General features: G+C 37.4%; 1 protein-coding gene across 1 annotated transcript in view; it reads right to left on the bottom strand.

Moving 5' to 3' along the window:
- IFT56 (intraflagellar transport 56) overlaps positions 1-14429 on the bottom strand; it is a 54942-nt gene that overhangs the window by 30515 nt on the left and 9998 nt on the right. The window contains exons 6-8 of the mRNA XM_036098454.2: positions 9786-9931; positions 8675-8846; positions 2246-2320 (exon numbers count right to left, since the gene is read on the bottom strand). Coding sequence (XP_035954347.1) covers positions 2246-2320; positions 8675-8846; positions 9786-9931 — 393 coding nt within the window. The remainder of the gene's footprint in view (positions 1-2245; positions 2321-8674; positions 8847-9785; positions 9932-14429) is intronic.

Raw genomic sequence — 14429 nt, 5'->3', positions numbered from 1 at the left:
TGTTGGTATTTTGATAGGGATTGCATTAAATCTGTAGATTGCTTTGGGTAGTATGGACATTTTGACAATGTTTGTTCTCCCAATCCAATGGATTCTCATAACTTTCAACTTGATCTGGATCTTGTTTCTCTATTAATTATTCTATCTTCATATGTCCTGGTCCTACTTCTCAACTTTAAACATACACAAACAAAAATCTTTCTCTTAGTGCCATTGTTCCCTCCGGATAGTACCCTATTTTTCTCCTTCCTTTCAATGCCACACTTCAAAACTGTGTGGCTTACTGCTTCAACCTTATTATTCTCTCACTCCTTAATTCCTATTCCCAGCACACTAGTGAACTTACTCTCACAAGTCATGAATTAACTCCTTTAACCAATTCAATGGATTCTTCTGTCCTCTTGCTCAATGATGTGTCTGTAGTTTGGACACTGATGGCTGTAGCATGACCACAAAAGCATGATTTACTAAACACTCTATGTTAGATACTGTGTAAAGTATCTTACATACATTACCTCATTTAATCCTCACAAGAAAATAAGGTAGGTACTGTAATTTCCCTTATGGCACATATGAGAACACTGAGTCTCAACAATGCTAAGGGACTCACCCAAAGGTCCAAAGCTAGTACATGGTGTAGCTTGATTTTGACCTCAAGTCTGACTGCAAAAGCCAATGCTCAGAACAACCATTTATATCGCTTAGTATGTTTAGACTTTGTTTTAAACTATAAAAGTCATATGTGTTCATTGGGAAAAAAACATATATAGTATTACAAAAGGACAAAGGACAATTTCCATACTCTCACTTCTCTCTTTAATCCCACTCTCCAAGGGTAATCTCTATTTACTAGCTGATATACCCCCTCTAGTCATATATACATATCATGGTTCTTTACTCTGGCTGTACATTATATCCACCTGGGAAACTGTTAAGAAAAAAAATACTGATAGCCGAGCCCTAGCCCAACCATTAAATAAGAATCTCTGGGGGGTGGAGCCCATGCATCATTATTTTTAAAAACCTCCCAAGTGATTAAAATGTGCAGTTGTAAATGGCATTGCATTATCTAGGTGATATTTCCCATCCCCCCTTTCTTGTTTTATCTGCTTATTCTCCTTCCTTCAGCTCCTTAAACGCTCTCTTGGGACCATATTTTTCTCCTTTCTTCCATGTTTAGTTGTCAGAACTGTAGCTATCATTTCTCTTATGAAACTCCTAAATCTACTCTCCAGTCTTAATCTCTCTCCAAGCTTGATTTCCAGACTACTATCTCTAACACATCATTCTCCACAAAAATTTAAGTTGATAAACTAGATGAGAAGTGAAAAGAGGCAGAAGCTCATAATAGAAACTATCCAGAGAAAATTATATCTGTGATGGAGGCCTGAATTAGAGAAGGAATGGAATAAATATAAGACTTTGCCAAGAAAGAATCAGTAGGATTAAGTGACCAAGCAGATATCAGAGGTAAAGGGGAGGAGAGAGTCTCAGCAGAATTGGTGCTAAAAAGAGGAATAGAGAAATCAGAAGGAAAAGGTGTAGGTATTATTAATGCCATTTTCTGATGAGGGATCTGAAACTCAGCAATATTATGTAATTTTCCCAGTGTCCCCAGGTGTCTGAGTTGAAAGCAGCTGCTCTGTGTCCACAATATTGCATTATCAATTAAACTTCACCTGAATATGGATACTTTTTTTTATCAATGGCCGTCAGAGTCCAGCCTTAAACCTGACCGCCTCTTTATTTTTCCTTAAGACTTTCTTTTTCACTATGCCCCAGGACACACTTTCTGTTCTAGTAAGCTTAGCCTGCTCATAATCTTTCACATATGTCATTTTTGTTCTAACTCCATATCCTTGCGTTCAACGAACCCTCTAAATCTCAGCCATCCTTCAAAGATGAATTCGAGTTGGACTTTCACCAGAAAATCCTTCCCGTTTATTGTAACCCACAAGGATACATGTCTTTTGGTCTTTGCCAACAGAATGAACACTTGGACCTACACTGCCTTGCACTTCTTTCTAAATGTTATGTATGTATTACTGCGCTCCCAGTAGGGGTTTCCTTGAGGAAAGGACCTGATATCTGAAACTTAATTTTCTCTCCTCCATAGCAAGGAGGGGTTCACTTGGAGTAGAGAAGTATTTGTTGCAATATCTCCCTTCATTCACCCTTCTAACTGCTGGGAAATACCGAAGTAGGCTAAGACTCAGTTCAGTCAAGACAGGAAACTGCTATTCACCAGATTGTGCTTGATGAGTTCTTTAGCAAATTCAAAGGAAGAAGAAGCGTTGTCCATCAAGCTTTTGAGTTCTGCCTGAAATTGAAAAAGGAAAGGCTTAGGAAAATGACAAGTGTACAGTTCTTATGCCACATAATTGCACAATGTTTTATAGTTTACAGAGTTTAACATGCCATTTCATTCCTATTTCATTTGTTCCTCAGGACTCTAAGAGTCAGTGTGATTGTTAACCTCATTTTACAGATGGGAACATTGCGGCTTATAAACAATAAATGATTTGAACCTTACACTAAGCAGCAAGTTTGAAACTGGTAAGCCCACGTCTGAAGACTCCTACTTAATCTTTTCTTGCAGAGTCAAAGGTGATAAAGGAGCTAAACTTTTGAAAACTGGGGTTGATTCTTCAATCTGATCATTCCACCTATATCCCGAATTCTCACAGTACCTCCTTCCTGCTGCATTGGCCTTTATTTACTTATAGCACAATTAAAATACCTTCTCCTATTATTTATTAGACTTATCAGATCTCTTCTGTATTCTATTACCCCCTTCACTCCCTGTAGAACAAACGGTCAGTCATTTCCAGCATCTTCACTAACACCTTAGATTCACTTATCCTTCCTCAGCTTTCTGTTATTCCTACCTTGCCAATCTATAATTTTGAGTAATTTTCCTCTCCTCCTTTTTCAACTTCCATCAGTTAGGTAGCTAAGCTTCTCAGGATAAAATAATTAAATTCTTGATTGTTCTCACTAATCACTACAAACTTGTTCTATTTGATCTCATATGGGATTACGCATCTGCCTCAGCAACCCTTTTATTAATCCCTTCTCTTGTCCACAGCAGCAATTCCAAAGTGTTTGGTAATATTAGGCTAGATCAGCAGTTTTCAAGCTTTTTGATCTCAGGATCTCTTTTATAATCTTAAAAATTATTAAGGATCCCAAAGAGCTTTTGTTTTAGTGGGTCATAGCCCACATAAATAGCCCACAGTACAATATATATTGTATTAGAAATTAAAACAGAAATTTTAAAGTATTCAATTAATCAAAAATAATAATAAGCCCACTACACATTAACATAAATATTTTTCACTTAAGAAAACTGCATTTACAAAACAAAAACTTAGTGAGAAGAGTAGTACTGTTTTATATTTTTGCAAATCTCTTTAATGTCTGGCTTAAAAGAGGACAGCTAGATTGGCATGTCTGCATCTGCATTTGATCTATTTTGAAATTATGCTGTCTCTGGAAAGCTTCATGGCACACTTGAGCAAAGGAAAGTGAAAAGACAAAATCTTTTAGTATCATGAGGACAGTTCTGATCTCAGGCAGGGCCAGCCAGAACTAGGGCTGCGCCAAGTGAGATGCCTAGGGCACAGAATTTAAAGCAGAACTCACTGCACATGAAAAGATGTTCAACATCATTTGTCATCAGAGAAATGCAAATCAAAACCACAAAGAGATTTCACTGCACATCCAGTGGGATGGCTACAATAAAAAAGTCAGATAATAACTGCTGGCCAGGATGTAGAGAAATGGAAACTCCTATACACTGCTGGTGGGAATGTAAACTGGTGTAGCTACTTTGTAAAACAGTCTGGCAGTTCCTCAATTAAATATAGAGCTCCATATAACCTAACAATTCCACTCCTAGACATATACCCAAGAGAAATGGAAACACATCCAACACATGTCCAAGAACATGTAGACAAATGCTTATAACAGCATTCATTAGTCATAATAGGCCAAAAGTGGAAATGACCCAAATGTCCATCAGCTGATGAATGGAAAAATAAAATGTAGTCTATCGATACAATAGAATATTATTTGGTCATAAAAATGAAGTACTAATATAGGCTACAACATGATGAAATTTATAAACATGCTAAGTAAAAGAAGACAGTCATAAAAGTTCACATATTATATATTACTTTTTTATGAAATATCCAGAATCAGCAAATCTAGAGTCAGAAAGCAGATTCACAATTGCTTGGGCTGGGGGAATGGGGGGCCAGGGGTTGATGGAGCTTCTAAGAGGCATGGGGTTTCTTTTTGAGGTAATGCAAATGCTCTAAAACTGTGGTGGTGATTGCACATATCTGTGAATATAATAAAAACAAATGAATTGTACACTTTAAAAGGGTGAATTATAGGGTCTGTGAGTTACATCTCAATGAAGATGTTAAAAAATAAAACTAAAAATGGAAGATATGGATCATCTTATCCATGTTAAAGTGAAAATGACCTTTCTAAAAGCATGACACCAATGATAGAAACCATGTAAGAAATATTCTGCATGAAACATATCCTTTTACATTCAAATTTTCTGTCCTTATATTTAAAACATATATTAGGGTTTTGTCTTTTCAATCTAATTTGCCAATCTTTGTCTTTTAATTGAGAAATTAAACCTTTTAGATATAATATATTTATAGGGGTGCCTGGCTGGCTCAGTCGATGAAGCATGCAATTCTTGGTCTTGGGGTTGTGAGTTTGAGCCCCATGCTGGGTGTAGAGATTACTTAAAAAAAATAAAATCTTAAATAATAAATATAATATAGTATAAATATAGATAATTTGGATTTAAAAAAGGCAAAACAAGAAGGTTTTAGAAGATAATACCAAGGGTGCCTGGTTGGCTCAGTCAGAAGAGCATGTGACTCTTGATCTCGGGGTCATGAGTTCAAGTACCACACCCGGGGTAGAGATTACATATTTTTAAAAAATAAATTTTTTTTTTAAAAAAGGAAGATAATACCAGAGAATATGATCTTGGGCCAGGAAATCATCTTAAACAAGATACAGAAAGCACCAAACATAAAGGAAAAGATAGATAGCTTTGACAATCTTTCTGCCTCCAAAATATGTAATAATTGTTAATATTTACTGAGAGTTTACTATGTATATCAAGTTAGAAACTTTACGTACATCATATCATTTAATCTTTACAGAGACCCATAATAAGTCAGTCTATTACTTTCCTTATTTTGCAGGTGATGCTTAAGGAGGTTAAGTAGTTCACTGAAAGCCACACACCTACCACCCAGAAGTGAATTTGGGGTCTATCTGATTTCAAAGCTCCTGCTCTTTTTTTTTTTTTTTAAGATTTTATTTATTTATTTGAGAGAGAGAATGAGACAGAGAGAGCATGAGAGGGTCAGAGGGAGAAGCAGACTCCCTGCCGAGCAGGGAGCCCAATGTGGGACTCGATCCCGGGACTCCAGGATCATGACCTGAGCTGAAGGCAGTCGCTTAACCAACTGAGCCACCCAGGCGCCCTCAAAGCTCCTGCTCTTAATCACTGCTCTGGAGGCCTTCCCAGTTTGGGGGAAAAAGTTCTTTTAACTAGTTATCCTCTGAAACTAGCATTCCCCTTCCTTTCAGCAGCATCTTATTGTCACTGCTTCTACTGCTCCATGACCTACTTGTCATCCCTCTGCCATAGCCTTTATGACAAATCCCAATCCAAGCAATTACTCACCCATTGCTTATCTCTTTGTCATCTAGTTTCGAACCCCAATAATAATGATATCCTAATCAGAGTAGGACATTGTAGGAAATACTATGAAACCCAATGGCTTTTTCTCAATCTTCATTTTTATTGACTTCTTTTGAACCTCCTCCTTCTTTATTATTTTTTTTTAAAGATTTTATTTATTTATTTGACAAAGAGAGACACGGTGAGAGAGGGAACACAAGGAGGGGGGAGTGGGAGAGGGAGAAGCAGGCTTCCCGCCGAGCAGGGAGCCCGATGCGGGGCTCGATCCCAGGACCCTGGGATCATGACCTGAGCCGAAGGCAGACGCTTAACGACTGAGCCACCCAGGTGCCCCCTCCTCCTTTTTTAAACACGAGTCTCCCTTAATTTCTTAGTCATACTAAGTGTGAAGTCTTAGTATTCTCATTCAACCAATATTTAATTGATACCAACTTTGTGTGTGCGTTGTGCCAGGTACCAGGACACACATGTCAAAAGACACAGTTTCAATCCTCAATAAGCTTGTCTAGATGAAAGATAACTAGGCAACTATGAAATAGCACGCATGACATTTTATATCTGTATCTACATATATACCTATATATATCTACAAATATCTATCTATCTATCTACCTATAATCACATATAAGAGAAAAGAAGAAAGTACCCCTAAATTTGCAGGTAAGTCTATGGGCTTTAGAGTCAGATAGACAAGGGTTTGAGACCTGAATTTGTCACTTGTTAGTCATAAAACTTTGGGCAAGTTATTTAAAGTACCTCAAGAATTAAGTGAATCGGTACAGATTATATCATGCTTACTACAGAAGGGCGGAATGCTATTGGTGTTTGTGGAGAGAACGAACCATAGAATATTGGATGGATTATACAAATTACTAGAGGAATGCCTGATTTTTAAGTGGTTTAATAAAATTATCGGCAAACACAAACTATATTCTACTGCTAACAACCCCCTCCCCAAAAAAGCTTGTCAAGGTACATTTGACATAGTCATCTCCTGCTGGAATACATTATAAAATTAATATGTAAATGGCACAGACACAATTTCAAGTGAAAAAGCATGTCTTTTGGGGGATAGGAAATATAGTTTGGTGCCCTGACTTGCATCATGCTAGACCTACAGAATACTGGTTAACCTCGCTACCCATACCAGACTATGGAAAGAACACGTGCAGACAAAATGTAAACATTTAATAGACTGGAAAATATTGGCAAATCCCCAAGATTAACTCAAGGTAGAAAGGCAAGAATATATTTCTTTTATTTGCTCTTACCAAAGGCCATAAACTCTAAAGAGATCAAATTGCGAACCAGTTTACTATTAAACTGCTGACGCTGGAAACCAGCCAATTAGGCAGACTCCAGGGACTCTGTAGTTGAAGTGAGTACACCCAAGAACGTATTATACACAACATACAAATGGACTGCTCGGTTGCATACTAAGCAGTTGAAGTAGGGGGCATTTGTATTGCCAGACAGACCACTTTCATCGACATAAGCCACAAAAAGTGAATCTGGGCCTATGCACAGGACACATGCTTTCCACTCCACCCCTCTCCCACAATTACTAAACACTGTTTCACTCAGGAGCTGAGTCTGCTGTCAGCGATGTAATAATGTCCCTTGCTATTACATTTACACAGTGAATTTTGCTTTGATAGAGTTAGTTTGCTGGTTTCAGTTCCTTTCCCTCCTCCTCCAGTGGCACGATCCCAGCTGGGACTGTTTTTTGGGCAGGGGTGGGATTTTAAAATTTTGACACATGCACAAATTTTACATTGAATCTTGGTGGCTTCTGACAGCAACTAAAATAATGGTTGAGGAAGTAATTTCCATGGCCCCCCTCACACTGTTAATCTAGAAATGACTTGTATAGGGGCGCCTCGTTGGTGGAGTGTGTGACTCTTGATCTTGGGGTTGTAAGATCGAGCCCCATGTTGGGTGTAGAGATTACTTAAAAAAATGAAATCTTTAAAAAAAAATCACCTGTTTATTACATAAATAAATAAGTATCTGTAAATAAATATAGTATAGAACATGCCCTCTTTTTTCTCTCTCTGTATATGTGTATATATGTGTGTGTATATAGTGTTAAATAAAAGGAGGTCCCATGTATGGTCTACTATGCACTCTCAGTTTCCTACATAAAGAAAGCTAAAGCAGAATTTCTCCACAGGATTGTCAGGGGAACTAAATAATAGATACAAAGCATTCTGCACAGTGCCTAGAAGTTAGCTAATTTCTAAGTATTTATAAAATGTTTATCACTATTGCCTCTTGGGATAATCCTGAAAGAGATGGTGAATTGTACCAAGCAGAATAAGGCATTCCAGGAAATGAGAAAAGCTATGATAGTAGGAGAGCATGGTGTGTGGAACAATGTCAGTGGCTAGACTGGAGAGGACAAGGCTAGAGGCAGAGAAATTATTTAAAGAACCGAAATAAAAGATGAGGAGTGCCCAGACTAGAGCAGTGGTAGAGGAGAAGAAAGGATAGATCAAAGAGATATCTAGGATGCAGAACTGAAAGGAACTGGTAGATGATTAGATGGGGTGGTGAAGAAAAAGACTGATGGAAATCCTAGGCTTGCGATGTGATTTATATGCTGGTGACAATGAACCACAGAGTCACAAACCTATTTTAGAGGAAGAAGGAGAACTGTTTAGTTTTGACATATTTAAGGTAATGTAAAGCATCTAGGTAAAGATATCTACAATACATTAGACACACAGAATTCAGAAATCGACATTTTTTTTGAATATCTAATCAATATAAATATTTACATATAGTTGGTTCTCATAGAATCACCCTGGCGATAACAAAGGGATATTAACCAGGAGTTACAAATAATAGAGTCTTATGAATAACCCAAAAAGTATAGGGTTATTCAAAGTGGAATTAAGTAAATTAAAAACATATTTCCATCACTACCTCAGCTGCTTTGCCGTTGTAAAGGCGAAAATGATTACAGGCTTTAAGATTGAGTGCGATGGTGCTATCAGGAATTTGCTGAAGGTAAACTGCCAGAACTTCTTGAGACACATCATAGTAATCCAACTTGTAGTAACATAGGGCCACATATACATTGAGGGCAAGGTATTCCCTATTAGATGAAAGAATTAAGGGTTAACAGTTTAAGTCTACTTCATAGTAAGGTTGTCAAACTACAAAGACTTTTTTAATGGCTCAAATGGACAACCAGGTGAGGAGGACATGAATTTGCCTTTTGAAGAAAGAAGGCAAGATATCATCAGTGCAATATTTTTCTTTTGTATTGTAATATTTGGATGTTTTGATTTAAGTAGAACGAGAGATGACAACTAAAGGAGAAAGGGAAGCATTCAACTCCTACCAGTTCATGTTAAAAAGACTAAACTAATGTATGCTGTAACTGGTCTAAACTGTAAATAAGCATACATCAGACAAAGGATGGACATACAAAGCAGGCAGACTCAATGACTGAGAAGGGGAATGGGTTGGGTGCAGGTAAGCAAAAGGGGAGAAGGCAGGTGGATGAGGTATTTTTGGGAAGTGGGAAAGATACCCAGTGGTCAGTGATAAAGTGGGAATGTTAGTTCTTCAGAATGGTTTATTTCTAATTTTGTCAGCAAATTCCCTACAACCTATTACAATGCTGAAATGATACATTTAGATCATGCATTTTCAACAGGGGCCATATCATCCCCAAAGGGGTAAAAATCCTTATGAAGAAATGGAAAATCGTACTCATTTTAAGTATAAAGCATAGATATATGTTCAGTATATAAATGCACATACAGTACATCTGTGGTTTCAAACTTTCATGAGAAGGTGATGGGGGAGGAGGGAGACCAAAAAGGCTCCTTGGAAGGGTGATAGTGAAATAAAAATGGAGAAATCCTGATCTGGAGAATAAGAAGTTCTTAATCTGACCACATTATTAGCTAAACAGATTTGAACACATGGTGATAATAGATCAAAAGGACACTAGGTCCTCAGCCAAACCAGTTCCAGAAAAAAGCTAACAAAGTGAGATTTGGAGTAGACATGAAAGGACACAGACCTGTTATCTAGGAGTATTCGCTTATAAATATCAATAGCTTCTTGGTAGTGAGATCGCATATAGTGGATTGAGGCCAAACTGAGTTGATCTTCCGTGATATCCTGAAGATTCTGATGAAAGTTCATCAACTTCTTCTCATCATTAAACTAAAATTGTCAGAGAGAAAAAGACATGTAAAGATTCATGTTAGAGTACAGTTAATCAACACCTATGGTACAGAGATTTTAACTCCTCCTTCAGCCATTTTTTCTCTCAGTTCTCTCTATTTCCCTTCAGTTCCTTGTCTTCTCCCCTGTCTCTCCTTCAGAGAAAGAATGAAAACAGCCTCTGGAGCCATAGCCTTGACAATGGAAAGACTTTGAATCACAGCTAATATTAATTACTTGATCCCTCCTCCTCCTCCTTCCTTTCTATTTTTTCCCCTATTCTTTTTATCATTCTTATATGCTGTTTATTAGAGAGACCTTTTAAAATATAAAGACACAGTAAGGTAGAAAGTTTAAAAGTATGTAAAGAGAGGAGCACCTGGGTGACTCATCTTAAAAAATGTTTAAAAAAGTATATAAAGAGATATAATAGACAAACGCTAAAAGAGAGTGGTGTAACTCTACAAATATGACAAAGTAGACTTTAAGTGAAGAGAAATTTTTAGAGATAAAGACAGACATTTCACAATGATATTACAATCCACTAAATGGACAGAACAATTCTAAATTTGTATATACTTAATGATAGAGTCTGAAAAACATGTAATGCAAAAACTGAAAGAACTAAATAGAGATGGACAATTATACTATGAAATTTTTAAATGCATTAAGAATAATTATTTTTATATACTGCCTATGGATGATTTGATAAACTTTCTGTAAAATAATTTAGCAATATCAATTAAAAGCTTTTTTATTTTTTAAGTTTTTAAAATTTATTTGACAGAGAGAGAGACAGCGAGAGAGGGAACACAAGCAGGGGGAGTGGGAGAGGGAGAAGCAGGCTTCCTGCAGAGCAGGGAGCCCAATGTGGGGCTCGATCCCAGGACCCTGGGATCATGACCTGAGCTGAAGGCAGACGCTTAACAACTGAGCCACCCAGGCGTCCCTAAAAGCTTTATTTTTTAAAAAATATTTATTTTAGAGAAAGGGAATCCGTGCATGTATGTATATAGATAGATGATAGATAGATAGATAGATAAATGTGTGTATATATATGGATATATATATGTGTGTGGGTGTGTGTATACACACACACACACTCACAGGAATATAATTCAGCCATAAAAAAGAATGAAATCTTGCCATTTGGGACAACGTGGATGGATCTAGAAAGTATAATGCCAAGTGAAATAAATCAGTTAGAGAAAGACAAATACCATATGATTTCACTCATATGTGGAATTTAAGAAGCAAAACAAATGAGCATAGGAAAAAGAAGAGAGAGACAGGCAAACCAAGAAACAGACTCTTAATGATGGTACGAGAGGGGAGGTGAGTGGGGGGATGGATTAAATAGGTGATGGGGATTAGGAATGCATTTGTCATGATCACGGGGTGCTGTAAGTATTAAAAAAAATACATATATACATACAATGTACAATCTAAAAGTCAAATAACTAGGTAACATTAAATAAATTATGATACACGCATATAGTGAAATGTTATAAAGGCCTTTTTAAAGATTTTTAAATTTTATTTATTTATTTGAGAGAGAGAGTGAGAGAGAGAGCACAAGAAGGGGTAGGGTCAGAGGGAGAAGCAGACTCCCTGCCGAACAGGGAGCCCGATGCGGACTCTATCCTGAGACTCCAGGATCATGACATGAGCCGAAGGCAGTCGCTTAACCAACTGAGCCACCCAGGCGCCCCTAAAAACCATTTTAAAAAGTCACAGTCTTAAAGACTAGTGACTCAGGGATACACTCATTGTATAAAGATAAGTAAAAAAAAAAAAGCAGAAGACAAAAATATATATTCAGCATGAGTTTCATTCTACAAAACAAAAAATGAACAAAATGTACATATGTGTATAAAAATAATTATCTTTATTTATTTGAGAGAGGGGGAGAGAGAGAGAGAGAGAGAGAGCACGAGCAGGGGGAGGGGCAGAGGGAGAAGCTGACTCCCTGCTGAACAGGAGCCTGATATGGGGCTCGATCCCAGGACCCCATGATCATGACCTGAGCTGAAGTCAGATGCTTAATCAATGGAGCTACCCAGGTGCCCCTTAAAAATAATTACCTTAAAAGGAGATATAAGATACCAAAAGGTTGAAATGCAGTTACCTTTATTATTTTTTTAATTTAAATTTTAGGTAGTTAACATACAGTGCAATATTGCTTTCTGAAGTAGAATTCAGTGATTCATCACTTATATACAACACCAGGTGCTCATCATAAAAAGTGCCCCCTTTAATGCCCATCCCCCATCCAGCCCATGCCCCATCCACCTCCCTCCATCAACCCTCCGTTTATTCACTATGGTTAAGAGTTTCTTATGGCTTATTTCCCTCTCTCCTTTTTTTTTTCTCTTTCCCCTTCCCATATGTTCATCTGTTTTCTTTCTTGAATTCCACATATGAGTGAGATCCTATGGTATTTGTCTTTCTCTGACTGACTTATTTCACTTAGCATAATACACTCTAGCTCCATTCATGTCATTGCAAATGGCAAGATTTCATTCTTTTTTATGACTGAATTATAGCCCATTATATATATATATATATGTACATATATATATATACACCACATTTTCTTTATCCATTCATCAGTCAATGGACATTTGTGCTCTCTTCATAGTTTGGCTATTCTCGATAATGCTGCTATAAACATTGGGGTGTATGTATCCCTCTGAATCTGTATTTTTGTATCCTTTGGGTAAATATCTAGTAGTGCAATTGCTGGATCATAGGGTAGTTCTATTTTTATTTTTTTTTTAAGATTTTATTTATTTGAGAGAGAGAGCGAGAGAGTGAGCATGAGTGGGGGGAGGGGCAGTGAGGGGGGAGAAGCTGACTCCCCACTGAGCGAGAAGCCTGACTTGGGGCTCTATCCCAGGACCCTGAGATCATAACCTGAGCCAAAGTCTGACGCTTAACCATCTGAGCCAACCAGGCACCCCAGGGCAGTTCTATTTGTAACATTTCGAGGAACCTACATGCCATTCTCCAGAGTGGTTGCACCAGTTTGCATTTCCACCAACAGTGCAAGAGGGTTCCCCTTTCTGTGCACCCTCACCAACACCTGTTGTTTCTTGTGTTGTTATTTTTAGCTATCCTGACGTATGAGATGGTATGAGAGGTTTTGATTTGTATTTCCCTGATGATGAGTGACGTGGAGCATCTTTTCATGTGTCTGTTAGCCATTTGGATATCTTTTTGGAAAAGTGTCTATTCATGTCTTCTGCCCATTTCTTAATTGGGTTATTTGTTTTTTGGGTGTGGAGTTTGGTAAGTTCTTTGTAGATTTTGGATACTAACCCTTTATCAGATACGTCGTTTGCAAATATTTTCTCCCATTCTTTAGGCTGCCTTTTAGTTTTGTTGATTGTTTCCTTTGCTGTGCAGAAGTTTTTTATCTTGATGAAGTCCCAATAGCTCACTTTGGCTTTTGTTTTCCTTGCCTCAGGAGAGGAGTCTAGTAAGAAGTTGCTATGGCTGAGGTTTTAAAAAGGTTGCTGCCTATGTTCTCCTCTAGGATCTTGATGGTTTCCTGTCTCACATTAAGGTCTTTCATCCATTTTGAATTTATTTTTGTGTATGGTGTAGGAAAGTGGTCTAGTTTCATTCTTCTGCAGGATGCTGTCCAGTTTTTCCAACACCATTTGAAGAGAATGACTTTCCATTGGACATTCTTTCCTGCTTTGTCGAAGATTAGTTGACCATATAGTTGTGCATCCACTTCTGGGTTCTCTATTCTGTTCCGTTGATCTATGTGTCTGTTTTTGTGCCAGTACCATACTGTCTTGATCACTACAGCTTTGTAATATATCTTGAAATCTGGAATCATGATGCCTCTTGATTTTTCAGAATTGCTTTGGCTATTCAGGGTCTTTTGTGGTTCCATACAAGTTTTAAGATTGTTTTAGCTCTGTGAAAAATGTTGGTGGTATTTTGATGGGGATTGCATCAAATGTGTAGATTGCTTTGGGTAGTATAGACACTGTAACAATGCTTGTTCTTCCAATCCATGAGCACGGAATGCTTTTCCATTTCTTTGTGTCCTCTTCAATTTCTTTCATAAGTGCCCTATAGTTTTCAGAGTATAGATCTTTTATTTCTTTAGTCAGCTTTATTCCTATGTATCTTATTGTTTTTGGTACAATTGCAAATGGGATCGATTCCTTGATTTCTTTTTCTGCTGCTTTGTTATTGGTGTATAGAAATGCAACAGATTTCTGCACATTGATTTTTATATCCTATGATTTTGCTGAATTCATGTATCAGTTCCAGCAATTGTTTGGTGGAGTCTTTCAGGTTTTTTATGTAGAGTATCATGTCATCTGCAAATAGTGAAAGTTTGACTTCTTCCTTGCCAATTTGGATGCCTTTTATTTCTTTTTGTTGTCTGATTGCTGAGACTAAGACTTCCAGTACCATGTTAATTAGTAATGGTGAGAGTGGACATCCTTGCTTGTTCCTGACCATAGGGGAAAGG

Source organism: Halichoerus grypus, chromosome 12, assembly GCF_964656455.1.
Source record: "Halichoerus grypus chromosome 12, mHalGry1.hap1.1, whole genome shotgun sequence".
NCBI classification, from domain to species: Eukaryota; Metazoa; Chordata; class Mammalia; order Carnivora; family Phocidae; genus Halichoerus; species Halichoerus grypus.
Note: the sequence above shows the minus strand (reverse complement) of the source record. Positions and strands in the feature narration are given on the sequence as shown.